At 40.8% G+C, this 27,886-nt stretch overlaps 2 protein-coding genes across 4 annotated transcripts; one reads left to right on the top strand and one right to left on the bottom strand.

Moving 5' to 3' along the window:
* Positions 1–272: 272 nt before the first annotated feature.
* redic1 (regulator of DNA class I crossover intermediates 1) lies at positions 273–6,457 on the bottom strand. 3 transcript variants are annotated; one of them, XM_085137989.1, is made up of 14 exons: positions 6,072–6,457; positions 5,932–5,971; positions 4,942–5,092; positions 4,710–4,842; positions 4,538–4,595; positions 4,322–4,436; positions 4,118–4,218; positions 2,725–2,852; positions 2,401–2,637; positions 2,275–2,308; positions 1,993–2,020; positions 1,794–1,888; positions 721–1,396; positions 273–618 (listed from the first exon to the last, which is right to left on the bottom strand). In XM_085137989.1, exons 1-14 carry the CDS (start codon positions 6,092–6,094, stop codon positions 509–511), a joined length of 1,929 nt encoding a protein of 642 aa, XP_084994115.1. In that variant the 5' UTR covers positions 6,095–6,457; the 3' UTR covers positions 273–508. The 3 variants fall into 3 exon arrangements, with proteins under 3 accessions (XP_084994115.1, XP_084994116.1, XP_084994114.1); XM_085137990.1 differs by lacking the exon at positions 5,932–5,971; XM_085137988.1 differs by lacking the exon at positions 6,072–6,457 and having other exon boundaries at positions 5,932–6,065.
* A 199-nt stretch (positions 6,458–6,656) lies between these two features.
* Positions 6,657–27,450, top strand: abcd2 (ATP-binding cassette, sub-family D (ALD), member 2). The gene is made up of 10 exons (XM_085137985.1): positions 6,657–7,767; positions 8,211–8,391; positions 8,774–8,895; positions 14,898–15,060; positions 15,657–15,751; positions 18,271–18,416; positions 19,171–19,316; positions 22,837–22,921; positions 23,558–23,683; positions 23,815–27,450. Exons 1-10 carry the CDS (start codon positions 6,823–6,825, stop codon positions 24,017–24,019), a joined length of 2,214 nt encoding a protein of 737 aa, XP_084994111.1. The 5' UTR covers positions 6,657–6,822; the 3' UTR covers positions 24,020–27,450.
* Positions 27,451–27,886: the final 436 nt, after the last annotated feature.

Here is a 27,886-nt window from a genome sequence, read left to right as displayed (position 1 = left end):
CCGGTTAACACTGTCCTCTACCACAGCTGAGGGCATTAAATGTGTACTTATCAGTAAAGTGGTTACATTTTTTTCTATGTGAACCAATTACGTGTGTTTTTGCTAAAGTTTGTGGGGTATTACAGAAATGCAAATTTTAAAAAAAAAAGAGTGCTGTATATTTGATTATTGTTCAAGCTGTAAATGTTTTGCTAGAGTTTATATTATATAAAGATAAATATCTTCATGAAATATTGTGTATATGGGGAAAGAAATAAATGTATGAATCAAAGTCATGTTTTGGAGCTTTATTTAACTGCATAAACTGCATCACAACATTAAGAACACTGTAACTATTTTAATCTACTTTTAGGACTGTTGCTTTAAAATAACGGAAGATGCACAGCACAGAACTGATTTCCTGACGTCTTCATCCATCTGTTCTTAGTAGCCCTGAATTTTCCTCTGCTTCAGGAGGAGCAAAACGTTGGCTATTTCTTGAAGCATTTCAGCCTCCTTTGAGACTATGTTAACTCTGGTGCCAAATGTGCCCTCTTCCCTCCCTTGATCTGAAAAGCTTGTCATTGGGGCAGTTCTCGTGTTGTTCTGTCTCATCCCTGCCCTCTTTATTCTCCTGACCTAAATTAGAAACATTAGAGCAAAATTTAATGTGATTTTCTATCTCAAGTTTCTCTCAAACGACACATAAAGAGAGCTGACTATTTCACTTTCATGTCATACCTCTGACATTAGTCGTGCTCAGGGAGTTAGTGAGAAGAAGGTTTGTGGGTCTCTGTAGAATCGTTTTGGCACCATTATTAGCAGTGATCATGCTCCTGCCTGACAGGGAATCCGCCTCTGATTTCTTGTTGCTCCAGGGCATCTGCTTCTCTTCGCTCCTGGAGTTTTCTGGTGAAGCTGTGAGTGCATCTGGCTCTGTGGCGGTACCGGCCTGCCTCCCTGTGGCTGGAGGCAGCTCCGACATGTCAGCGTTTGATAGATGCAAGCTGTACCCAAGAGCACTGTCTGCAACAAAGCTGCACTGAGTCGAAGCATCGCACGCCCCAGCTGGGGGGCTGCGTACTGTTTGAGTTCCTGCATCTCGAGTTTCACTTGATGTTTTCTTGCATTTGCAGACATCTGAGCTCTGAGTTTGAGCTGAAGGGTGTGGAGATAAAAGGAGAGCTGTGCTGCTTTCTTTCTCCTGCCCTTTACTTTCAAAAGCCTTATCTGGGGTAGCCATGTTCTCAGTAACTTTTAGGTCAACTCTGAAGTCCATTTGGGATCTTATTCGTGGGGTGTGAGACCTGAGCTCAGAGAGTGTTTCATTTAAATTCCCTTGAGAGCTACTGGGGCCAAAGGCTTGATCCATGTAAGAAGAAGATGCTGGGAGGCAAAGCTGATAGCAGTCTTCATCCTAATATATAGTTTTAAAAGTAGAAAACAGCAATTCCCGTGTCAGATGGTGTGAAAATATGTCCAGGAAAGAGGTATAAATCAGTGGCACTGTGCAAAGAACACTGTGCTGTTAATGAGTGTTGCTTTTTGGTGTTAACTATTTGGGACAGGTGATGATCATCTGTTTAATAGTAATTTACTCATTTGTGTTTAATTAAAAAAGGAGGCTGCAGAAACTGACAGAGTGCTGATAGTTAATCTAAAGCTTAATTAACATCAGTACTAAAAATACAGCATGAATTTGCTACAGTTTTGAGGGGTTAGATGAAAGATTACTTTAATGTATTTCAAAGATAACTTTCCAAGTAGAGCACTTCAGAAAGTTGGAATAAAGTTCATAGTGTAGCTTCACTCACATCATTTGAGTCTGGACTCGGGTAACCTCCTCTAAAAGAGTAACTTGGGGAATATTCAGAGCCATTCACTGGCCCAGTGTTGTCTCCAAAGCATGCTGTGGAATTAGAGGGGAAAAAACACCCATTTACTTTTTGGTTTTTCCTCAAACATGTAAATAATAAATGAATTTCCTTAACGTGAGACTCCTTGGAAACTTACAAAACCTTGTGTCAGGGCAGTTGTAGGGCTGTGAACAAAACATAATCCATATTTGACACTTCTGCTGTACCCATGTATATAATCCACTTATAAAAAATATTAAACATAAACTGTTAGGAGCTCTATATGACAGCTTATGATGACTGGAGAGCCTCATTAAACTTTGTGATGATTTGCTTTCTACACATTTGAAGTTAATTCCGTCGCAGTTCCAAACTTGACCACTTGGTGGCAGTAAAAGGGCAACTTTACTCCCACATGTAGTTTTTAAAACCTGCTTACCTCTGCTCCCATGCACTGTGAGTCTGGCACAGTTCTGGCAAGAAAATAATAAAACCCAACATAAAATGGATTCAAAATTTGCTCCATAATAATGCATTTCGTTAGACTGGAAGTGCAAACACTTACTGAGGTGCAGAAGAGTTTACCGGTGTCTGATCTGGGAGACATATTTTTGATTTTTCACTCCCAGAATGAGAGTGTCCTTCACAATCTTCATCACAAAAGCCTCTAAAGACATTGTCCTCCAATTGCTGCTGAATTTCTGACTGGTTAAGCGTGAAGTCCAGCATGGGCTCTTTGTCCTTTGGCTGGTTGAGAAAGATGCTGTCCACATATGTTGCGTGGTCTCCTGCCTTGCTTTTACTGTGGCAACACACACGGGTACTGATTGGTTAAAAAATTGAAGCTAAGGATAGAAAATAACCAATTAAAATGTAAACTTGTTTTCACCCTGGTTGTGGACTGCCAAAGAGGACTTGAGATGCTGTGGGGTTCTCAAGTTGGAAGAAGGGTGGGTTAAGGTTGTGCGACCAGGGAGATGTGTTTGTCATACTTCTGGGCTGAGAGAAAGGATGAAACTGACAGAGAAACAAATCAGCATTCGTCAGAAGAAAGACACATTATTGTCACATTTTATTAGATTGTAACTATTTTCTCTTTGCGAGAGATGCTGTTGGTCCAAAGACTATAAACTGGTCTAAAACAAGAGGTCACATACTACTCCAGTTTTGGTTGCCGGCAAATTTTAGGTTTCATTTTAAACTTTTAGTTTTAACTTTCAGAGCTCTACATGTTGAAGCTCCACAGTATATCTCTGACCTGTTGAAACCTCATGCTTCTTCTTGAGCACTTCAGGTCAGAGGTTACTGTTGGTCCCACGTACTGGGTTCAAAACACGTGGGGATCGGGCTTTTCGGGCAGTGGCACCAAGGCACTCTTTACACTTGACCCCTTTAAAAAGCAGCTGAAGACATTTGTATACAAACAAGCTTTAATTTTTTTTCCATTTTATTTATATTTCTGGTTTAATTGTGAAGCACTTTGTGATTTTTAACTGTGAAAAGTGCTATATAAATAAATTTTACTTACTAAAATACTATAGTGATACGATAAAATACTAGTACCTTTAGTAATATTAAAAGTAATGCTACATTACTTTCTCTTTGTTGTTTTCAGCTTTTGTATTGAACAAGAATGCCTGAATTTTAGGCCTGAATAAATATAAATAAGTATTTATAATTAGGCACCTGTGTAGGTGTGCAAAACCCATGTTTGTAGATGAGGTCACTGGGGGACAGGCTATCTATTTCTCACAATCTGAAGAAAGCCAATGCGAAAAGGATGGCATGCAGCTTCAATTTTCATCGAAGTTGGCCACCCCCCACTCATTTAAAGTCTTACAGGTTAAAGGGCGAAACGCTGGTGACCCTGAGTGGACCACGTCATCACCAGACTATCAGGAACAGGCCCATTCATCTCAGCCTCATGGCAAAATTACCAGTTTTAAATTGCCATGAATGAAATCACTACACAAAAAAAGATTACATTCACTGTGAAACACCTTGACACACATGACATATGTATGTCACATTCTATAATTAAAGCACAATATGATTTATTGTAAAGCAGAGTTCTGAGAAGTTACCAACATCTTTGTTGGCCTGTTAAACAACACCAACATAAGCCATTTTTCCACACCAACTTTAGATAAGTTTCTCAACTCAATCAGAGTTTCCATACTTTTCCTTTCTTACATATGAAACCACGTGTGGGGTAAAATGTGTAAAAAATACAACTTTAACCTTAAAGTAGTGATGTAATTCTAATAAGAGCTATCTCTTACTGCCTCGGTCTGCGATAGAACTGAGGTGTCCCAGGGTGGGGGAGAAGAGGGATGCAGTGCCTGGCTTTGCTTCTGGAGATTCAGCTGCAGGGTGAAAGTTCCTGTGGAGAACAGTTGGATTTCATAAGATATCATCACGCAAAGAAGAATACGCAGTACTGTAATTGAGTTATAGTTGTTAATAGTCTATTAGTGTTACACAACCTTGGCCTGAGCAGGCAGATGAGGTGGAAGAGAAGGGGCTGCGGGCATTAGGTATGGCAGGCAGGTAGTCAGAGGCACTGTTGTCTGAGAAACCCGACTCGAGTACTGGCGACAACTTAGAAAAACAGGGATTTAGTGAGTGTCTTTACATTTGTTCATATTAAGCACGTTTCGCTAACTTGAAGTAAAACCATGAAGAGCAGGAAAGTGACTTACACGCTGAAACTTGAACCCTTGTGGAATTACCTTCCTTCTTTCTCTGCTTTCTTGAACACTGTTAAGATGGAAAATATAATACTTTTAAAACCCTTTTCATTCCATTTATTAAGAGAATTATTATATTAACATAATTGGCTACAAGAACTGATAACCCACAGTGGGGCTATACCTGTACTCAGACTGGCCCTCAACAAGACACAGCTGTGATGGGGAACAGGGGCTCATCGGGAGCACCAGAGGATCTTTTCTCTTATGCCTGGCTCCTGCCTTACAGCTGCCAAGAACTGCTGCTTTAGGAGGATCTGAAAAACAAGAACACTATCTGTTTACATCATTTGCCATCTTGAGGCTTAAATATATTCGATTATTGTTTTCTGGTGATCTGGGGCTGTGAATCTCACCTTTACATGTTTTTTTAGCAGCAATCTGGTTGACGATAAACAGAGTCATTAGGTCCAAACTACCAGAACTAGTGTTGCCTAGGGAAGGGGCTGGGACAGGTATTCCCATGTTTTTAAGTTTTTGTTGCATTTTTCTCTTTTCAAAGAATTCCTGGAACAGAAAAAGCACAACCAATATTTAGGCACAGGGACAAAGGCTTTGTTAATTTAATATATTTACAAAACTGGTTACAATGAAAAAACATCAAGCTTGAACATTAGTGATTGTTATTTAATGAATTATCATTACACAAGGATATAGATTTTAATGTTTACTACATGAAAAATAAATAAAATGTTTGTGAAAAACAAAGGCAGCAATTTGGGCTAGTGATTATTAATGAATTATTTTGGGGTATTGTTGAGTTTTAAGACTTTACATCAATGAAACTTCAAATAGGCTATGTCTGGGCTTTTCAAATGGCTAAGTTGCCTTCTACTAAAAATACCAAACAACAAATAAGTAATTAAAGTTGTGAACAAGTACAAGTCCAAAGCTACACACATTATAAACCATGTATACACACACACGCGCATATATATAGATAGATAGATAGATATAGATAGTTCTTCGTTTTGTCATTGTTCTACTATGTATTTTATTCTATTCTAAGTGTCCTTAGATGTCTTGAACGTGGCTTTAAAAAATTTATTATTATTATTATTATTATTATTATTATTAAAAGTCTTATTCCGCTACTTTAAATATATTTTCAATATGCAACCTGTGCACTATTGACCTCCTTATGTAAGAATTTAACTTATACTCAAAATTAAAAGTCAAAACAATTCTTTCCATTTTCTAAAACAACCCTGGTTAGAAATGCATCCCTTTAAAGCAAGTTTTCTTCTGGATACAATATTTTATGGAGTATACAATTAAACATTTAATATTTAGCATCCTACTTGCACTTAATGTAAAATAATGTAAGTTTTATTTGGTTGTCTTACCCTCTGCTTTTTGGCATTATTCCTCATCACTAACCGGTTTCTGAAATGAGCAGTTACATGGCTAGTTAGCTTAAACATTTATAGGCTAATATGATATACATTAACACGTCAGCTAATAACCAAAATTTGCTTTCTCTTACCTTGAACCTCCAACCCAGTTCATTTTTAACAGCTCTTAATTACTATAGAAACGATAAAATCCAGAAAATTACAAAGATCAAGCTATTGTGCCTGTGTCAGCACAGAATCAGAGTGCATGCATAGCTTATTATTTTGTTTCAGCTAGGTAGCTAACTTTAGCTTTCAGAATACAATAGAAGCACGAGGACATACCACCAGACTTCGGACATATGCTCAGAAATGCCCAAAGAAGAAAAAATATATGTGTAATTTTCACGGAGTTTGTTTGCTTTATTTCTGTATTTTGTTTCACTGTGCCTTACGTTTGCTTAAAATAAAATACTGTAGTATAGTAGAATAAATCAGTTGGGACTAATTTATTTACGTCTGTCAGACAACCAATCATATTTTTGCCGGGGGCTCGACCAATGAAAAAACCCCTTTGCAAACTAAGTCGCCAGTGACGACAGCAAAACCGGATGTTGGGCTGATTTTCTTTATAAAATAAAAGCTAACACAGACACGTTTGTGTGGTGGAGGTAGGGACGCCTTTAATTTGGCAACCATAACCGGAAGTGCACTTGTTCTAGTTTGGAGTGCTTGTAGCTGGCGCAAAAAAGGGGAGCAGGATGTAGCGGCACAAGTATCGGGCTCGCTTCACATCAGTCCGGCCATCAGAACTCCCTCTCTCCCTTTATGTCGACGTGGTGAGTCAGGTCTGGGGGATGGGTGTAGTAAGGGCTGGTTGCAGAGACGACTAACGGTTGAAAAATGTCCAACATCCTCGATGCGGCGTCTAAAGTGAGATGGGACCGCACGGCCGCGGCGAAGCGAGCCGTGTTTCTTGCGGCTGCTGCATACGGTGTCAGAACGCTGTACCCCATCATCTGCAAGCAGCTCTGCAAAAGCAAAGGTCCTGGGAGCAATCACCGGGCTTCAAAGGCGGAGAACGGCTCCACTTGCTCGGGAAAGACTCAAACGGATGCTGTGATTGATAGGAAACCATCCCCGGGGGTAAATGCTGAGTTTTTCAAGCAGATCCTGGAACTTGGTAAAATCCTCTTTCCCAAGCTCGTTTCCAGAGAGCTCGCTTTGCTCTCTTTGCACTCGGTGGCGCTGATATCTAGGACGTTTCTCTCTATTTACGTTGCCAGCTTGGACGGCAAGATAGTCAAAACGATCGTGGAGAAAAAACCCAAGCGCTTCATCATCCAGCTGATCAAATGGCTCCTCATTGCAATCCCGGCCACGTTCGTCAACAGCGCCATCCGGTACCTGGAGTGCAAACTGGCTCTGGCCTTCCGCACCCGGCTAGTGAACCATGCCTATCGGACCTACTTCACCGATCAGACCTATTACAAAGTCAGCAACATGGACGGGAGGCTCGCCAACCCGGACCAGTCTCTCACCGAGGACGTGATGATGTTCTCCCAGTCCGTGGCCCATCTCTATTCTAACCTCACCAAGCCTATACTGGATGTGATGCTGACCTCCTACACGTTGATTCAGACCGCCAGGTCCAGGGGGGCCAACGCCTCCGGTCCGACCCTGCTGGCAGGGCTCGTGGTGTTCGCCACGGCTAAAGTCCTGCGTGCATGCTCGCCCAAATTTGGCAAGCTGGTGGCCGAAGAGGCTCACAGGAAGGGCTACCTGCGCTATGTGCACTCTAGGATCATTGCTAATGCTGAGGAAATAGCTTTCTACAGAGGACACAAGGTATGCAGAGACGGATGCATGTGAGTGCTAGCTGCAGAATGGAAGCGGTGTGGGAGTTATGTGCAGCCACACGATCATTATTGTGCTTATTTATTAGGAAGTGTCTGTGCCCGGATGTGCCACGTTACGTGTGAAATGCATAACACATTTACAATCTGTAGACACTAATGTAATTACTATGGGTGAAGCGGTAACTTTAGAGGTAGGTCTTTGAGGATGGCCAGCTGAGATGAATGGTCATATCCATAACAATGTTCCATCTACTGCACAAAGATTAGCAGCAGAGTTAGTTTTAACTTTATTGACTAAAGCTATTTTTCTTCTGAAAGAGCATCAGAGTGAAAGACTTTACTACTATCTTGAAGAAATTCTACTGCACAGCCTTTTTCACAGATCACACAGAGAGTTGGGAAATGCCTGTGTTGCTTCATGTTCTGATGCAGGTGGAGATGTGTCAGCTGCAGAAGTGCTACCGGGCTCTGGCGGACCAGATGAACCTGATCCTGTCCAAACGGCTCTGGTACATCATGATCGAGCAGTTCCTCATGAAGTACGTGTGGAGCGGCGCCGGGCTCGTCATGGTGGCCGTGCCCATCATCACAGCCACCGGCTTCGCTGACAGCGGTAGGGAGTTGGTTAGGTGTAGCGTTACCCTAGCACGCGTCTTGTGCTTGTTAAGCCTTTTAAGTGCAACTACAATAACTGTAGTTACTGCTTGCTCTACCAGCGGGAGCTGATTAGCATGTGTGAAAACAGTAGCTGCCTCCCACACCTCCCTGATGAGCTCTCAGCATCAATAATAAGCCTGTAACCGAGTCCCTTATTACACTGTACCTACAGATATTTAATGAACCTTTTTCCATCGTATCCTTATGCTCGCAGGTGCAAGTGTGAAAATATGTTTCGCACCGCTGACACACAAAGCTCTGTTTTGTCTTTTGAGGTCCCGAAGTTAATTGTTCTGCCCGCTGTCCCATGTCTTGTGCCTGTCTTTCCACCCTTATAGAAACCGCTGACGGTCAGACCCAGGTGATGGTGAGCGAGAGAACGGAGGCGTTCACCACCGCACGTAACCTCTTGGCCTCAGGAGCTGATGCCATCGAGAGGATCATGTCCTCCTACAAAGAGGTGCACCGTAGTATGCTGAGCTTAACACAGCTTTGCTGTCATTTTCAATCAGAAAACTTCATAACTGAGACTCACAGGCCCACAGCTTACACTGATCTCTCATGCACAGCTGCATTTCATACTCGTCCATTCTGAAAGTTGCAGCAACTCTGATGTCAGTGCGAGCACATATCTACTCTTAATCTAGTCATCTGAGGCACACAGCTCTGGCTGCGAGTCCAACCTCCTGTCCAGACCTGCTGTTTGCAAAGGCCAGCCAATCAGAAGACAAGCTGGGTTAAAGGGAGAGAGGACTTCTTTCATTTTGTGCATGAAGTGAATCATGCAAAGCTGCTCTAGTAGAGTCCAGAAAAGCAACATGTAGAATGCTTCCCCTTTAAGGCATTAAATTACAGATTTTTCATTATTTTTGGATAAGTTAGAGACTGTATGAACAAGTGATTAATCTGTTAATAACAGATTTTCACTGTTTAAGATGGAAATTTATGAATGTTGCCTTTTGAATACGTGTTATATCCTGCAAATTATGTGTTTGAGAGTCAATTGCAGTGCAGCAGAAGTTTCATACAAGAAAAGGCCTTTTGCGCTTATTTAAACTTATAATCATTCAGCATTTTGTTCTTTCACAACATATCTGGCAGCTTTTTAGGTTTAATTGTCCGTCTGAACAGTAGGAAGTACCCAAGACTGTATAGAGGGTCACGACTTTGCAGTTTTTTGGCTCAGATGTCAGTAAAAATGTCTTCTTGAAGAAATAAACCGGCCAGGTTTGAGCATCGGTGGGTCGTTCCGGTGGCCCGTGTGTAGATGGACGAGTGGACATCAAGAATGTCGGATTGATTTATGTCCATCTCTCTCCTTCTTCTTCTTCTTGCAAAACTCACCACGCAGCATGAAAAAGGAAAAAGAAGAGAAAAAAAGCTGAATGAAAGACCTTGTTCATTGATAGCCAAATCCCTGATCTTTCATTGCACTATAATCCAAAAAGAAAGAAAGAAAGAAATTGCAAGACCAGTTCATTCTCTCTCTCTCTCTCAGGCTACATTTTGAAGTCCATAAGAGGATTTGGTTGCAGCACATTTGTGCTGAAGCTGTGTTGCACTGCAGCTCATTAGTACTGCTGCACTTTTGATCACGTGCCACCCTGTGTGTTGGCGTGTACTATCCCAGGCTTTTTGATAATTCCCTTTATAAAAATGTGGAATATTTGAGCAAAGATCTGGCGGGTTTATCTCATGCCCGTCAGCGAGTAACTTGACTGTCAGCAACGGTTCAGCAGCCCGAAACAGCGTCAAAGAGGAGGAAATGAAACCGGTTCAATGTGCTTGCGGTTGGCTGTGAGCTTCCTTAACTGTTTCACCCGCGCTAAAGAGTTTCCCATCACGCCACCTTCTTCACACCGTGATTATCATTTTATTGTGAAAAACACGTTCCCGGGGGATGCGAGTTTAAGCCTGCATGCACTTCTGTTTTGAGCACGTGTGCGCGTGTGGCTTGAGATGCATTGCGGCGTGCCCCTGCGTGCAAGGCCAAGAGATGTGTGTGTGTGTGTGTGTGCAGTTTGACAGACAGCAGGGATGGAGCACATTCCTGAGGCAGCGTGCCCAGCTCACGCCTCCACACACTCTGCCTATTTAATATGGAGGAGTGTGTGTGTGTGCAGTCAGATTGGCCCATGACAAGTCCTACCTTGCAGTAGTTTGTTACTCATCTTAAAAAGCTTTGCTGTTGTTTTTGTTCTCTGTTCCACAATAACAAGGTAAGACTAAAAGTCCCCGTTTTGTTTTTTATTCTTATGTGAGAAGCACACAGACATGAAGATGTGCTGGCTAATATCTACCAACCTCACACACAACACAGTGGTTCACTCGTGTACATTAAAATTGGCACCCTGTTCTATCAGCACATGATCCAGTGACTAAGTAAAACAGAACTGGGTCAGGTTGGTGCTCTGATGCTGTATGTGTTGCACTGCTTGGAATTCTATTATGGGAACAGAACTGAACACAGAGGGCTTAAATAGGCCTCACTTCCTGAAGAGTGAATCCACCATCACTCTCGTGTCACTATAGGTCAGTGAAACCCAGCGCTTGTGTGTGTTTTTTGAGAGCTCCTTCTCTCACAGCTCAGCTTAGCTGCAAATAATCCTCCATCTGTTGATCTTCCAGCTCTGCACTTCTGCAGAGCTGGAAGATCAACAGCATTTACTTGAACTCTTTTTAGGCCAATCAGAAAGGATGAAGCGGCTGTGTTTGCTAATACACCTGCTGAGCACACCAAAAAACCCAGCAAGCACCAGATTACAGCACCTGCCTCGTCTGGTCTTCAGAACAGCGCCGTGTTTACGAGTGGGCAGTCGGGTCTCGTTTAATCTGCAGCTGGGTGTTAGTTAAAGGGATCTATTCTGCTGCTAGACTAGCTTCTCGTGAGTCACAATTCAAAATAATCCTTATTAACTTATACTGGAGGGGGGGCATTTTCATGTGATCGCCCCTCTTCTGAGATGACCATATTAGGGACATCCCCTCTCAGTCACATCATGCAGACCCAAGATTTCAAGAAAAGAAACACACAGGGGTTACTTGCTCATATGCTGACCCCAGTATGTGAAAATTTGGTCATGTTTAAAAAACGTAAGCAAAGAAAAGCTCTGGTTTGGTTGATTTTAAACCAGAATAGTGGATGTGATGGTTTTAGTGGTATTTAACTTGCCCCGGTATGTTTTTTTTGTGAATTCAGGACAAATATTGCAATGCTGCATGAATGTCTAGGCTGGTTACTTACGTATTGTTTACTTATATACAGCCATATCAAAAGGATCTCTCTTGCACAAGATGTCCAATTGCTTTGTACAAAACTGATTTTGCATTATTACACCAGCTTCATTATGTCCTCTCGGCTTTAGGAGGACACTTTATTTTAGCAAAAGCAAGAAAAATTCAATCGGACTAACATTTGGGTGATATATCATGGAAAAGTTGAACTAATTATTAAGACAAAAAATGAGTCAAACAGCATGTTTTCATCGGGGATTTTGAACAAAGGCAGAATATAAAAAACGCAAATGTGCGTGTGTTGTAATCACTGCTGTATTTATGTCATTATGCAGGGCTGTGGTTCTTTTTCCCAGTGGGGTTTAATGAGGCTCATAATAAACTAAACTGGAGCTGCATATATATTGCAGTAGAAATGTAACTGGTTGAATGAGTTTGAGCCGGTCCGCCGCCCCTCACGGTGTCCATGAATTCTCAGAAATGGTGCTCGATGTTTAAAATAATCAAGCTGTGTCAACAGCCGGCATTGTGTCGCTGCAGGGTGCACCACAGAAAGCGAAAAGAAACACTCTCCAGGTGCCTGTAAACACATTTGGCTCCTTTCCTCTGTTGCCTCAGCAGTAAATGGATTATTTTACTAATTTTATGATCATGTTTACAAAAATCTCTTTTTAAAATCCAGGAAGAGGTAGATGAATACAAGGTGAAAATACAGAATAAGTAGTAATTATTTAAGGACGACATTTGGAGCTGGTTAAGTGAAGTGAAATTATGATCTCAGTGAGATGTGGTCTGGATAGAAATTGAACATTGGAAGTGGAAGTAGGGTTTTTTTTTTTCTTTTGAGCTGTGCGGGGAATCTGCGTGCATGCCTGTTATCACGGTGCGAAGAACCACAAGAGGAAAAGCAAATATATGATATATCTAATCCAAAAGCACACACAAACAGTAGGGAAAAGTTGCTACGCCTTGTAAGATGTGAGTAAAAACAAAATGCAATGATTTTTGAATCTTATAAACCTGTCATTTTAATTCATTTCAAAATTGCATATGGGAAACAAAAAACATCAAAACACAAACTGAGAAAATGTAGCAGTTTAAGAAAAATATGAGATTATTTTGAATTTGATGGCAGCAATGCCTCACAAAGAAGTCATGTTTACCACTGTGTGGTACAGCCTCTTCGTTTAACAACTGTCGGTAAAAGTCTGGGAACTGATGAGAGCGGCTGCTGGACTTCAGGCAGAGGGATGTTGTCCCTTTCTTGTCTCTCATACACTCAAAAAAATGAAATTGGGTGGTTGTTAAATTTCCAAAATTCAAACTTGTAATGTGAACAAAATAATTTCATGTTTCTGTGGTGAACGTAATGAAATCATGTAGGATCTGCATGAAATCCAGCAACTAAATTTATTCTTGTTGAGATGACAGGATACAATCTAGTATCTAGTAAGTAAGTAATCTAGTAAGAGTGGTTAGTTGCCTGGATTCACCAAATTCACAAGATCACACAAGAGTTCAAACCACAGGAAAATCACTGGGGTTAGAAGAGACAGACAACCATACACACACTACGTATATGCCTCCGCTATTTATTGTGGTTTTTAAAATTCTATATAAAGCCTTGTAATCATAGTTTCCCTATTTTTTTGAAGTCTAGATTGGTGGCACAGTGGTTAGCACTGTTGCCTCGCAGCAAGAAGGTCTTGGGTTCAAATCTGCAATCTGCAATCTGGCCAAGTTTGCAGTGGGTTCTCTCTGGGTCCTCTGGTTTCCTGCCACAGTTAAAGTCATGCAGTAATTAGGGTTAAGTTAATTGGTGTTTCTAAAATATCTGTGAACATGAGGGCAAATGGTTGTGTGTCTCTCTGTGATAGACTGGTGACCTGTCCAGTATTCTGACTCCCACCCTATCACATCTGGGATAGGCCCCAGCCTCACTGCAACCCTGGTAAAAATAAGACGATGGATGGAGTGCAAGTTATTATAAATCCATTAACATTTTCTGTTAACCAGACTCTAGACTTTGTTGAACACTCCAAAAAAATAACTCTTTAAATGAACTTAAAATAAATGGATTTCTATTACGAATGTCTGTTTTGTTGCACTAACGTAATTTGCATGGGTTGGATCAAATCGATTAAAATAAGTTGGACACAACTGTAGTAAAACAGTTGATTCATCATTAATTAATCAAGTTAGTCCAACTCAAGTACATTAAGTTGGAATAACGGAATTGCATAATGCTAAAATAAAGCAATTTAATTACGTGAAAATTCTTTCCATGATTTTTTTATGTTCATTCAAAGAGTTATTTTTTTGAGTGTACGATTCTAGCTGCTCAACAATTCTGGGCCTTTGTCATCTGGTAAAAAGTTCAGCCTCCAGATTCTGAAAGATATTTTATGTGCTTTAGTATTGTCTTGCTGAAATGTGCAAGGTCTTGCCTGAAAAAGACGTCATCTCGATGGGAGCAAATGTTTCTCTAAAACCTGGATATAGCTTTCAACATTTATAGTGCCTGTTGAGATGTGCACGCTGCCAATTCCACAGGCACTAAAACACCCTCATATCATCAGAGAGGCTTTTAAACTGAGCACTGATAACACTCCAGATGGTCCCTGTCTTTAGTCAGATTTAGATTCCTCTGACTGCAGAAAAGTTTCATTTTGAATGAGTACCCACCCCAGCTTTAACGAATGAGTAGCCTCAAACATTTGATATGTTTTCTGTATTTTTTGTGAGTAAAATACAGGTTTATGCAATTTGTACATGATTTCATTCTGTTTTTCTGTTTTTATATTTTAGACACATTCAAAACCTTTTTCTAAGTCTGCTTGTCTACTGACACAAACTTTAGGGAAATGTATTGACAGATCTTCATTTTGCCAATTTGTTTTGGCCATGCCAGCAGACATGTTAATGTTATAGCCTTTGGCCTTCATCAGAACATATAAAAACCTTAATTATTTAATATAAGCAAGCACCAGGAGATGTTGAGGAGGAACAACTTCCTGTTAACGGGGGCACTGAATGTACTTTATGGCTACTGCAGACGCAGCAGCCGAGGTTAAAATGAAACCTAGCTTAGGATCAATGTTCCAAGTCCTGCACTCATGGAGTCACATTTTTATCAGGCACATGGCCATGATCGTGATCTTTATCACAATGGTGGTGACACTAACATCTACCAGAGATGGACTGACCCGTGTGTGTTTGTTGGGACAGGTCACGGAGCTGGCAGGCTACACTGCGAGGGTCCACAACATGTTTGTCGTATTCGAGGACGTCCAGAAGGGCATTTACAAGCGCTCTTCTGTGTCAGCCACAACGACGACAGAGAAGAAGAGCAAGCCTGAGATGCACATAGACGGACCGCTGGAAATACAGGGTAGCTCGCTGTGTACACACAACACCTCTTTGTCTGTACAAAAAAAAAAAAAAACAGAAGAGGAAGAGGTTGCCATCACAACAACCTCTGTTACTTACCACTTCTGCTACCTGAAGCCCAGAGTAGGCTTTGATTTGGTTCAGGCCAAAACATAGTCAACGGTAAACGCTCAGTTCATTCCCCAACAACATCTGTCTGCCAACAATTATTCGATCCATTCTATTGTCCAAATTAGCAACAATCAGCAATGAGTTATAGCATATAGCTTCAGCAGTTGCCTCACTCAAATCAATAACAGAATTTGTCTTACATGCTAACTTCAGGCAAGTTTTGCTGCTAATTTATAATGTTTGACCAGATTTTATGAATTCCACAAACCTTATGTGGGCCAACTTACAAATCAGCTTACATTATAAGAAATCAATAAACTAAATGGCCAAAGGTTGGATACACTCTAATAGAAAGCAGCTTATGTTAGAGGGTAATGCTAAGCTAATGAATAAGTGAAGTGGAAAAGACACAGAGTCCAATCTGTTACTCAAATACACAATCACTGTAGTTCCTGATCCTTTTTCTCTGTTTCTGTGTTTCTGCAGGCGAAGTGATTGATGTGGACAAGGGCATCGTGTGTGAGAACGTCCCGATCATCACACCAAACGGAGACGTTGTAGTATCTTGCCTAAACTTCAAGGTGGCTGATCTTTTTTTTCCTTCTGAGCTCCACTTTAACTGATAGTCCAGGCCCCTCTGACTTCACTCCTGAGGATTTTGGTCCGTGTAGAATTTATTAGCATTTAAAAACAATGGCCCAGAGTCTCATTAGAAAGCAGATACATCCTTTGGGTGTCAACTTGTTGCTCCCCATTATATTCACCTCATGAGGATTTCATGGTGGTGGAAATCACAGATCAGATGTTCCAGTTTTATTTGGATGCAGGGTATAATGCACAACGCTCATATCATAGATGTGAATCTGCTGCAAAGATCTGCTCATCCATTCAGCACAGGTTCTGTTTTTTTCACTCAAAAGTGGCTGAGGGTCTGCTGATCCTTTCATCTGTTCTTTGTACGTGGATAATTGAGTTAGCATGATTTCATCGCTGATAATTTGATACCAGACAAAACATGTCTCTTATTCCAGTTCTGACCTGCTGACTTCTTTTGTTAGGAGGCAACAATAGGAAACGCTGACATAATGATGTTTTTGATAAAAATGCTTTTCGAGACATCAAAAGAATCAGCTTTTGTAATCATTACAAATGAATAAGAATAGCTTATCTCTTTCAAACACCACAGGCAAACAGACCTCTGTGCAGACTGCACCAGGCTCCAATTATATATGTTGGCCTGAGGTCGTTACACAAGAGTACGCCGCTGACATTGAGCTGATAACGGAAAAAGACGCAGATGCTGTGCTTAAAAATGTCAGCTTCAATATAAATATTATACACAAACTTTAAATGGCAGTTTTTTGAAGAACTGAAGAAGATCTTTTTTTTTTTCTTTCAAGTTCTTTTTTTTTTTTGTTCTTACCCTGCACGAAAAAACAAGTGCACATGCAAAACTACTGCAAGATTTATGGGACAGATCACTGCATGTAATCTGCATACAGCAAGCTGCATACAGGTGAAGAGCATGCTCACTAAGGCAAAAAAGCAGGATGGGTAATAGTGTCTGAGGATGAAGAGCTGGCTGAAATAATGGGGGTGATGAATATCATTTAACTTGAGACACTCACTGTGGCACAAGTAAAAGACAAAAGGAACATTTTGACATTTAGGTTCATATGAAACTTAGAGTGACCCATATGATAAGATAACCCTGTTAAAGTGTGTTTAAAGTCTACATATTTTCAATTATTAATTTGCATTGCAACACGTAAATTAATATCATATTATTAAGTTTTGTATTCGAATTCTAAACATTTTTAGCCAATGTTGTTTTGTAAAACTGTAAATATTGACCAAAATTAAGTGATAATAATTAGCAGTAGTATAAGTAGCAATAAGAGTGGTGTGTAATATATTTTCAAATGCATAGTCATGCATGAAAATAGAGAAAATAAGAATCATAAATTTGTGTGTGAAACGTTTTTACCCATCGTTTATGAATGAGGCTCTATATTTGGTTTCTCGCCATGGAAACCATGGTTAACCATGGTTAACCATGTTAGCAAAAGGATTAAAGCTATAAAGACTAATGATAGAGTAGTAATGTGTGCTGTGGCCTAATGTTTCAATGTTTCAAAGCATTTGCCTTATAGACATCACTACGTTTTTAATCTTGAGCCAGAATCAGCGTATTTATATGAGATTGGGGCGTGCCAAGTTATCAGCTAACACAAGCTAGTTTGGCTAGTAAGCTGTAGCCATATACCATACTTACAAATTAGTACTTAAATATGAATGAAGTAATACTAGAATTTCATTCACCAAAAAAAGAGCGCTTCTTAAACAGTCTGTTAGTAAAACTAACCACATAAGCCTTATTATGAGAGCTCCAGTTCAGTGACTTTAATTAGCTAAGGTGACGCTTGAGAAGCTAGCTAGCGCCTGTAGCGCAAGTGCCCAAGCCCTTAAATATGTAGAACTTTAGCCTTGATTAATGAATTAATCAGGCTTTTTTTACTTTTATTAGCCACAATTTACTGAAATCTAAAGATACTTAATAAATAATTTCATTTATTATATCAATATGATATTAAATACTAATTTTTGACAGGTGCAAGATAATATTTTGCAAATTCTATATATTTTCATCTGGATTTTTTTTTTTAAGTTGTGTTCAATATACAAAACCACTTTTTAGGGACAGTTCAAAAAAGCGCCCATCCGACAGCCAAACCCATCTGTTCTCTGATTGGATAATTACATTTGTGATTGACATGAGATTGACCAATCAGCTGAAAGGAAGAAAAATACGGTCAAAATTTGGACTTGTAAGTTGAAACTTGAGTGCAGAGTTTCACCCGTATTTTTTGGCTATACACACAAATCTTTTTTACGCACACACAAATTCTTTTTACACATACAAGTCCTGATTTACAAGTACAAAATATTTATGACCACAATTCGAGCCCATATTTTCTGTGTGTAACAGTTTAACACCACTCCTGCTTTTTCCACAGCTTTATGGCCTAGTGATGCATTGTAATTACACTGACAGCCTGCTCTGCTTCAGGAGAATTAATAAATTGTCTCTCCCGTTCAGGTGGAAGAGAGCATGCACCTACTGATCACAGGGCCTAATGGTTGTGGAAAAAGCTCTCTGTTCAGGATCCTCGGCGGCTTGTGGCCTGTCTACGGCGGCCGGCTACACAAACCCTCCCCTCAGCATATGTTCTACATCCCTCAGAGGTATACGCACAAATGCACACTCTCAATAATCGCAGGTCCCACAGCAGACAAAACAAGTGCAAGGTTTGATCATTGTACCAGTGAACCGTAACAGTAATCTAATCCATTGTAACAGGACCTGAGTGTGTCTGTGCAGCTGAGAGAGAAACCAGAGCTCTGGACAGAGTCAAATATTTACTGTCCAGATTAAGTTTAAAATACTAGCTCTGTGAATGATTAAATATGATAAATATTATCAAATTAAATATTATTATAGTTGTTTGGTAATTATCCATTATGTGTAACCTCTCTCCTTTATTACTATATAGCAAGAGCTGCAACAGTTGGAGCAGCAGCTGTTATCGTGATAACATTTTTGTCATTTTTATGTTGATTTTAGAGCGAGACAGTGAAATAAATATAGCAACTCTGACAGGAGAGAGTAAGGGAAACACAGACAGCACAGGCAGGTAATGGTCCAACCAGTCGAGATTCAAACCAAGGATCTGCCGCCCATGTGGGAAGCAGTCTTACCCAAACCTTCAAATGTAATCGTACCCATAGCTGACTCCCTCCTGCAGTGCGGTAAATATTTTATACATAGGATGAGATGGCCAGCTGGCAGCTGTAACAGAATCCCACACACTATCTATAAAACAGACATCTTTTTCTTTCAGCTACTCCTCTTTAAGTGTCTAAAAATGCTTTTGTCACACAATTTGTGAGCTTTAGTGCTCATAACGGATACAACTTATGTGCATTTATGTTTTCCCAGGCCGTACATGTCAATAGGTTCACTGCGGGACCAGGTGATCTACCCAGACTCGGTGGAGGACATGGCTGCCAGAGGGATGAGTGACAAGGACCTAGAGGTCATCTTAGCCATAGTCAACCTCAATCACATCGTCAACAGAGAGGGAGGTAAGACAGCTTTTATTTTTATTTATCCATGAAAGAGCAGCAGTTCACCACACAAATCAAGACACACAATCACCAGATAAGAAAGAAACTCAACATACTAAATTAAAATCAACTACTGAGCTAAAGGAACCTTGTCACGAAATCACAGCACAAGGTACTTTATATTGTAAGTTAAAGACCGTACAATAAAACAGAGAAACCCCCAACAATCAGATGACCCCTTGTGAGCAAGCACTTGGCAACAGTGGGAAGAAAAAACTCCCTAAACATTTAATTATAAACCTTTAATTGTGAAGAAAAGGTTTGCTGGTGTTTGAGATCAAACACACTGTGCATCGGCCAGGAGCTTGAGCTCGCATTTCCTAAACTTGAGTGTGTGACAAATTGGCAGCCGTTCTCTCCCTCCTGCAGAACAAATGGTTACACTGTTGTGAACCAACTACTGTACCAAGCTTAGCGCCGCAAGAAGGTTTAATGCGTGAATAGCTGCACTGTGAAACAGTTTAGAAAGGTTTGCATTACTCATGGTAATTAGCCCACGTGTATGCAGTCACATTATTACGGGCTCACAAAGACATGCAATATAACCAAATAGGATATGATGATTAGTCCGTCACACAGTCTTTGTCTTCTCTTTAACTCTTTACAGTTTAGTCTAGTATTTAATGTGAAGTCATGTATTGCAGTTTTCATTTTTGTGGATTTTACTCATTAGTTTTTGTGTGGCATCAAACTCTAAGTGCTTTCTCCATGTTTCATATAACAAAGGAGAAAAAATATTTCCTGTCATCATATATAATCCCACAATATCCAACTAACACCACCTTAAAATGTGCTTGTTGTAAATTCCTGTGGTTGCTTTTTTAAAGCTATCAGCAGACTTTGAAAAAGTGCTTTTACTGCTTCTCTAAAACATCTGTGTGGAGCGCAACAATGTAATACAAAATGCAGTTTTCAAATGATTTTGTTTATTTTTTATGTTTAAAGCTACCCTAACCTACTTGGCCTTATTTGAAAAGGTGGGCAGGTAGGTTAAATCAGCGGTCCCCAGCCTTTTTTGCGCCCGGTTTAATGTCAGACAATATTTTCACAGACCGGCCTTTAAGGTGTCGTGGATAAATACAACAAAATAAAATGATACGACCAAGATGAAAACTGTTATTTTTATGAATATAATAATAATCCGAATTCACTGTGTAATTGTGTAACTTTATTAGCAGCGTCCTCCTGAAATGTGCCAACAACACTGAGAGTAACATCCTCCTCTCTTCCCCTTAATGCTCTCTGGTTGCTATGGTAACACATAAATATTTCTTTCAAAATAAGACACACAACTACAACACAGGAAAAGACCCAGGGAAACCGAGTTAACGGTAAAAACCCTGAAAACACACCCGAAATTTAAAACACACCCTAAATTTCACACCCGAGCATCAACTCTTGCGGCCCGGTACCAAACGACTCATGGCCTGGTACCGGTTCGTGGCCCGAGGGTTGGGGACTGCTGTTATAATTATCTACACTTCCCTTTCTTCTATTGTAATCTCATTTTGAAATATAGAGATTGTAGAACACTTGAGTTGAGGGTTGGGGACCGTTGGTTACATCATAAATTAAATGTGATTAGACACATTTTTTGGAAAGCTGCTTACAATTTCACCAGTCACACCCAGAATAATGCCAGATGTGTTAAATCTAGAAATCACTTAAATAGGACATGAAGTTAAGTGGGCTAAAAGACCTTGAAAGCAACACATCATGTCACGATCTAAAGAGCAGATAAGTAACACGGTCATTGGCATCTACTGTATCACTATGGAAATGGTTACGAGGTCATTTCTGAGACTTTGGACTCCAGTGAACCACAGTGCGAGTCATTATCCACAACTAGAGAAAACATGGAGAAAACACTGGTGAAGCTTCCGAGGACTGGCTGGCGTACCAAAATCACTCCAACATCTAAAGCATTGCAGGCCTCACTTGCAAAAATAACACAAAGGCTCGTCTCACATTTGCCAAAAAAACATCCTGATGGTCCGCGAGACTTTTGGTAAAATATTCTGTGGGCTGATGACACAAAAGTTGAACTTTTTGGAACTAACAAAGCATTTCATAAAAAAAGCATTTCATGCCAACAGCCAAACATGGTGGTGCTAGTGTGATGGTCTGGGGCTGCTTTGCTCCTTCAAGACGACTTGCTATAGTTGATGAAACCATGATTTCTGCTTTTTACCAGAGAGGAAGAAGAAAGTCCAGCAATCAGTTAATGCCCTTAAACTCAATCAAACTTGAGTTAGGACAATGATCCAAAACACACCAGCAACTCTACTTCTGAATGGCTCAAAAAAGCAAAGTGAAGGTTTTGGAGTGGCCTACTCAAAGTCCAGTTTGAGAGACATTAGTATGACCGTAAAGAGGCCACTCCTGCTCAGAACACTCCAATGGAGCCAAATTTGATCAATTCTGCGAAGAAAAGTGCAACAGAATTCCTCCACAGCGTTGTGAAAGAGTCATTGCCAGTCATCTATCTCTACTTTTAAGATTTGGCTTAAAACCTTCCTTTTTGCTAAAGCATATAGTTAGGGCTGGACCAGGTGACCCTAAATCCTCCGTTAGTTATGCTGCAATAGGCGTAGGCTGCCGGGGGATTCCCATGATGCATTGAGTATTTCTTCTTCAGTTACTTTTCTCACTCACTGTGTTAATAGACCTCTCTGCACCGAATCTCTGCACTTGTTATTAATCTCTTGCTCTCTTCCACAGCATGTCTTTATCCTGTCTTCCTTCTCTCACCCCAACCGGTCGCAGCAGATGGCCCCGCCCCTCCCTGAGCCTGGTTCTGCCAGAAGTTTCTTCCTGTTAAAAGGGAGTTTTTCCTTCCCACTGTCACCAAAGTGCTTGCTCATAGGGGGTCATATGATTGTTGGGTTTGTCTCTGTGTGTATTATTGTAGGGTCTACCTTACAATATAAAGCGCCTTGAGGCGACTGTTGTTGTGATTTGACGCTGTATAAATGACATTGAATTCAACTGAATTGAACTGAATCATCGCAACACTTGATTGCAGCCCTGCCGAAAAGGGTGGCCCAGGATGGTTAGTTTGGATAGCTGTTTTCCCTTAATAAATGAAATCATCATTTAAAAACTGCATTTTGTATTTACTCTATCTTTGTATAGTATCAAAATTTGTGCGATGGTGGTTTGAGACGTGTAAGTGTGACAAATATACAAAAATAAGCAATCAGGCAAATACTTTTTGCAGCTCTGTATGGTGCTAAAGGGATAACAGCTGATGCTGAATTAGGGTCTGGCTGTGCTTTCATGTTATACCAACTTGTACCACAAGATGGTGCAGTGAGTGATCCACACAAGTGTTTACAAACACATTCTTATTTCCTCTCATGGTCAAGGCTAAAAACAGTTAAATCCTGGTGATAATCTTTTAGTTCAGAGGTTCATTAGAAGAAAAGAACACTTAAAAACATCTTGCTTACTCTGCAATACCTCCTTTTTTATTCAGGCTGGGATGCTGAGCTGGACTGGAAGGATGTGCTGTCAGGAGGTGAGAAGCAGAGGATGGGTATGGCCCGCATGTTCTACCACAGGTAAGGAGAAAAAGCCTGTGGGTTAACATTTCTTAGCGTGTAGCCCATTGGCTGTTTTCACAGAAGGAATTACTGTTAAGAAATTGAATGCTGAAGAGTAAACTAAAGTGTGTTTTTTCAACGTTTACATATTTGCACAACTCTATAAATGGTGGATGCTCATAATGAATGTGGCCAAATAATGAGATCAGTATATATGCAGGTAATGCCTGTGAGCCAAACTGCAGGTTTTAGATGTGTTTTTTGTTTTGTTTTTTTGCTTTTGCTTTTAGAGGACTTTATTATGACTATCACAGGCACACAGCTATGGCTGGGAGCTCAGAGGCCACACCCTCTTGTTTGCAAATCATGTGTTTGCAAATGGCAGCCAATCACAGGAAAGCTGCCCTAAAGAAAGAAGCTAAGACAGCTTGGTTCAGAGGATAAAGTGAGCTCCGCTGAAGCCTAGTACGAGATAACATAGGCTTACTTTAAACTTGGAATCATGCTAAGCTACTCTAGAAGTAGCCCCTTTAAAACTATAGTTCATCTGCTGTAACAGTTGGATCTTGTTTATGGGTGTATATCATAACCAATCCAATTGCATGGAGTGGATGCACAGCACCAACTTAAAACCATTTCCTCTGCCTCTGTCAGGCCTAAATACGCCCTGTTGGATGAGTGCACCAGCGCTGTGAGCATTGACGTGGAAGGAAAGATTTTCCAGGCCGCCAAAGATGCCGGCATCTCCCTGCTCTCCATCACACACAGACCCTCCCTGTGGTAAGCCTCGTCACACTGGGGGAATATTTTGGACCATAAATGCTATTGTAGTTGGTGGCAGACAAGCTTCTTCAGAGTGTAGTAGGGAGCAAATCTTTTCTTTGTTTCTAATCCTTCTTCCCCACCTCCAGGAAGTACCACACCCACCTGCTGCAGTTTGACGGGGAAGGAGGCTGGCGCTTTGAGCAGCTGGACACGGCAACGCGCCTCTCCCTCACCGAGGAGAAGCAGCGGCTGGAGGCCCAGCTGGCCGGCATTCCCGAGATGCAGAATCGCCTCAACGAGCTCTGCAAGATCCTCGGAGACGACTCTGTCCTAAAAACAGCTGAGGAGTGAGGGGGGAGGTGTGAGAAGAGGCCCGAGGGGGTAAAGGAGGATTGAGACGAGGAGAAAAGAAGAAGCTGGGGGTGGTGGAGGAGGTGCGAGGCAATGAAAAGGCAAAGAAATCAGTTTGTTAGTACAATTTTATTTCCCCTTTTTTTTCTTTCGCCCTGAGCCTCTCGGTAAAGCAGGGGAGCTCTTGAGGGCAGCTTCGCCTCTGAGCTCTCCCTTCTCTCCCCTCTCCGTCTTTTCACCCTCTCCTTTGCCCTGCTCCAGTCTGAGAGGCGGGGGAGAGTGAAGTGCATTCGCAAGTATTCCTGCTGCTTGTAATGCACACTGTTTGCTTCCACTGCTTAAAGTGGCGTGACTGATACACCCAAATTAACCAAGACGATGAATTTGTTTGTTTTGTAGCACTTTACTCTGCTTTCAGAGGTGTGCGTGTCACGGTGGCTCTGGGAGCTGCTATTTAGCTGGAAAACCTTTTAAAGGTTAGAGCCTCTTTGATGTCCAAAGCAGTATTCCAGTTTTAGTTTTCCCGAATGTAATTTTAACTTCTTTTTTTTTTGCAGAGCCACAGTACAATCTGTTTCCTTATACCTCATGTTAGCTTTGTTAGGTTGCACGTCCATGAACCGCTGGAATGGGCTCAGATGCCGACTCTATTATTAGAACGATTAGTGACGCAGGTCTGACTCCAGAACTATAAGTTTCTGGTTTAATGAACAAATACAATGAGATAAAGAGGTCCGGTGAGGAAGGGCAAGCTCATCCTGCTCGGAGAGGGTTTTTTTAGCAGATGAGTGCACACACACACACACTCACACACATAAGGATATCAAATTAGAGGAAAAACAATAACAGTAATTAGTAGTGACCATGTAAGGCTCTGGAAATCTGCTGGAGAGATGCACGCTAGTCATTGTTGATAGTAGATAGTTCATGATTTGGTGTTTTGACAATTTGGAGTTGTGTTTGAGGCAAGTCGTTTCATACACCATAGACAGCATTCATATTTGCCAAGCAATGAAAGGATGACTTTGTGTATTTTAGGGCTGCCACAAACGATTATTTTGATAGTCGACTAGTCACCGATTATTTTTGCGATTAGTCGACTAATCAGATCATCATCCATTGAATATACAGCTTTTTGCACCAGCAGCATCTGCTCTTATATAACTATCATTAGCTTACAGCTTTAAGTGTTTAAGGTATGTACTAACTAAAAATAAAGACAAGATGAGAGTTTATTAAATTTTAATGAAATTTGCAGATTGTTTCGGTGAAGTTTAATAAACTCCTTGCTATCTAAAATATAACAGGACACCGGAGTATATTCTCGAGCATCTCACACTTCTGATAATCAGCTGTCTGCTTGATGTTTATTCAGCTGTGTAAAAACTATAACTTTAATCTCAGCCAAACCGATTTACTCAGGAACAAATGAAATATTTAAAAAAAGCCTTGCCCCCGGCTAGCTATCGAGCTAGTGGGTAACAGACTTCTCCGAAAACGTCGGAGCGCTTTTGAAAATATGTGGTGTCTTGATAAACTGAGCAGATATTTGAGGTTTACACAGCTACATTCTTGCCTGAAAATATGTTAAACGTGTATTTTGTGACCCAAAAAGAATAATAAGAGTAATATTAAAACTAACTAGCTTCCGCCATTGTTGACAACTGCGCTGGGCAGTTGGGCAGCTGGGCTATGAATTCTGGGACACAGCTTCTTCTTCTTCGGGGTTTAACGGCAGCTGGCATCCTTGTACATGCAGTGCTGCCATCTTCTGTTTCAGTCCGTTATTACACTCTTAAATCTTACTACTTATTCCTGCGTCTTTTGGGATCTTACAAAGCCTCAAACGACATGTTGACTATTAAATTAGTCGTCGACGATTTTAATAGTTGACGTAATCGTGACTAGTCGACTAATCATGGCAGCCCTAGTGTATTTAAATACTCTACCATGTTCCAGAATATTCTCCACGTTACAGCTGTTTAAAATTATTAAGTTATAATAGATAATAGGTTGTTTTACACGTGAAGTTGCTGGTAACAAAGATGGAAAGTTGCGATACTGTTAAAATAATGTTTTGCTTTTTTTTCTTTCTTAAAAAAGTTGGGAATTCCGCGCTCCTGCGTGGTGACGGTAACTTGCGATTACAACTGCTTTATTTAAATGTACTCTCTTTACGCGGTTCGAACCTGGAATGCTCCTGTTTGATATGGTTCACCAGCTGCAAACAGGACTGCCTTTGCTTTTAAGATTGGGCTGAGTTAAAGGGGACCAATTACGGTTATTCTAATGTTCTAATAATATTTTTATTCTAGCGTAGCTTTGCATGATTCACAGTTCAAAATAATCCTTTTTTCAACCTGAAAAGCTGTTCAAGCGTCTTTCTCTGAAAGGCCACCTGACCTTTGAGCCAACTTTACTCTGATTGGCTGGCCCTCATAAGCAGACCTGAACAGCAGGTGGGTGGGGCTTTAGTGCCTGAGATTACTCTATAATGATATCGTCATTCTGGAAAAGGTAACACCCACCTTGCGTTCCTTTGGCTCATATAGATAAATAGAAGTGTCTGAAATCAGAGCTTTTGGATGACAGGGATTGTTTGCACATATTTGAAACTTTGGTCATGTTCAATATGAGCCTCCCTCATGTTTTAACGCCGTGGCAGAAAATCTGTAAATGTATTTTTTATTTGTGACACATTATGTTAATTAAAACGGGAGAAACACTGGACTTCTCTGTGAAACTGTCACACTGTGCTGGATATAAGCCTCAAACGGTGCCAGTTTCATGCCTGACTAACTAGCACAATCTAATGATACCAAGCCATCTCACTGATTACGATACCACTATATTGTTAAAACGCCTCTGTTTGGTTAACATTCCACCATATGTGTGTTCAGAGCCTCAGAGCACGGACAATCAGGTACATCATCAACAAGTGCACTGCTGTATTTCCGTCTACACGAGGACTTCTTAGAATCCTCAGACAAAAATGGCTAAATGACGTCTAAGTTTAGGCATATAATCAAGCAGGCATTATCTAATCTTTTATGGAACCTTTAATGTATATTGTTGGGTTTGCATGCCAGGAATTGCCTGAGCCCCAGCTGCGTCCCTACCATGCTTACATGCCAGCAATGAAACCTCCCCTCTTGGCTTTTGGGGGACAGTTTAAGAAAAGAACTTCAGAGCATTTAGATGCAGCGCTGCTCTGCTCAGGGTGAGAGCTGCCAGGTTTCTGTGGGACAACCCCCCCTCCCCAAACCCCAAAGAAATGTGACTGGAAAGCAAAAACGGATTTTGAAGATTTGAGTCACTTCTTTTCTTTAATGTCTAAAGGTCCTATCTGGGATGTTCTCTCTATTAAAGAGACTGTTTTCTTCTGGTACGTAAGGGAGAGCATCACGGGCATCACCACAGCCTTGCAAAAACGGCAAGATGGCATACGTTTCGGACCCGAAACACGATCGTTATGTTCAGTTGGACTCTGTTGACAGGAAGGCGCACGATCCGCTGAATGACACAAGAGTTTGCCGAGTAAAACTGGAACAAGGAGGTCGGCTCAAAGAAGTGCCTGCTATTTTCACAGGCGTGGTGAGACGATAAATCCAGTATTTCATCTTGAATAGACAGGAGAAGAAATGATGAGGTGTCTTCTTCTTCTTTTGTCAGATTTTTATTTTTATTTATTTTTTGGGGGGGGGGGGGGGGTTGCATCATTATCGTCCAATCATTCTGCAAAACTGAGCCTAACTGAGGCTAAAACCCACTCATTTACTGTTGAGTGGAGTTATTCATTGATGAAAACACATGATAGGGGACAGGATAGTGAACATTGGTATCAGCTGGATGTAAAATTCACCTGCT

This window comes from Neolamprologus multifasciatus, chromosome 17 (genome assembly GCF_963576455.1).
Source record: "Neolamprologus multifasciatus chromosome 17, fNeoMul1.2, whole genome shotgun sequence".
Classification (NCBI taxonomy): Eukaryota; Metazoa; Chordata; class Actinopteri; order Cichliformes; family Cichlidae; genus Neolamprologus; species Neolamprologus multifasciatus.
The sequence above is the reverse complement of the archived record's forward strand: the minus strand, read 5'-3'. Positions and strand labels throughout refer to the sequence as shown.

Bases quoted from the DNA above. Each gene is read 5' to 3' on its own strand.
- redic1 (XM_085137988.1), bottom strand. From the start codon at position 6,009: ATGTTTAAGCTAACTAGCCATGTAACTGCTCATTTCAGAAACCGGTTA. The intron at 5,093-5,931 runs GTAAGACAACCA...TTTCTGTTCCAG, and splicing joins ATAATGCCAAAAAGCAGAGG to GAATTCTTTGAAAAGAGAAA. The intron at 1,397-1,793 runs GTGAGTGAAGCT...ACTATATATTAG, and splicing joins CGAGTCCAGACTCAAATGAT to GATGAAGACTGCTATCAGCT.
- abcd2 (XM_085137985.1), top strand. From the start codon at position 6,823: ATGTCCAACATCCTCGATGCGGCGTCTAAAGTGAGATGGGACCGCACG. The intron at 7,768-8,210 runs GTATGCAGAGAC...GTTCTGATGCAG, and splicing joins CTTTCTACAGAGGACACAAG to GTGGAGATGTGTCAGCTGCA. The intron at 15,061-15,656 runs GTAGCTCGCTGT...GTGTTTCTGCAG, and splicing joins CGGACCGCTGGAAATACAGG to GCGAAGTGATTGATGTGGAC.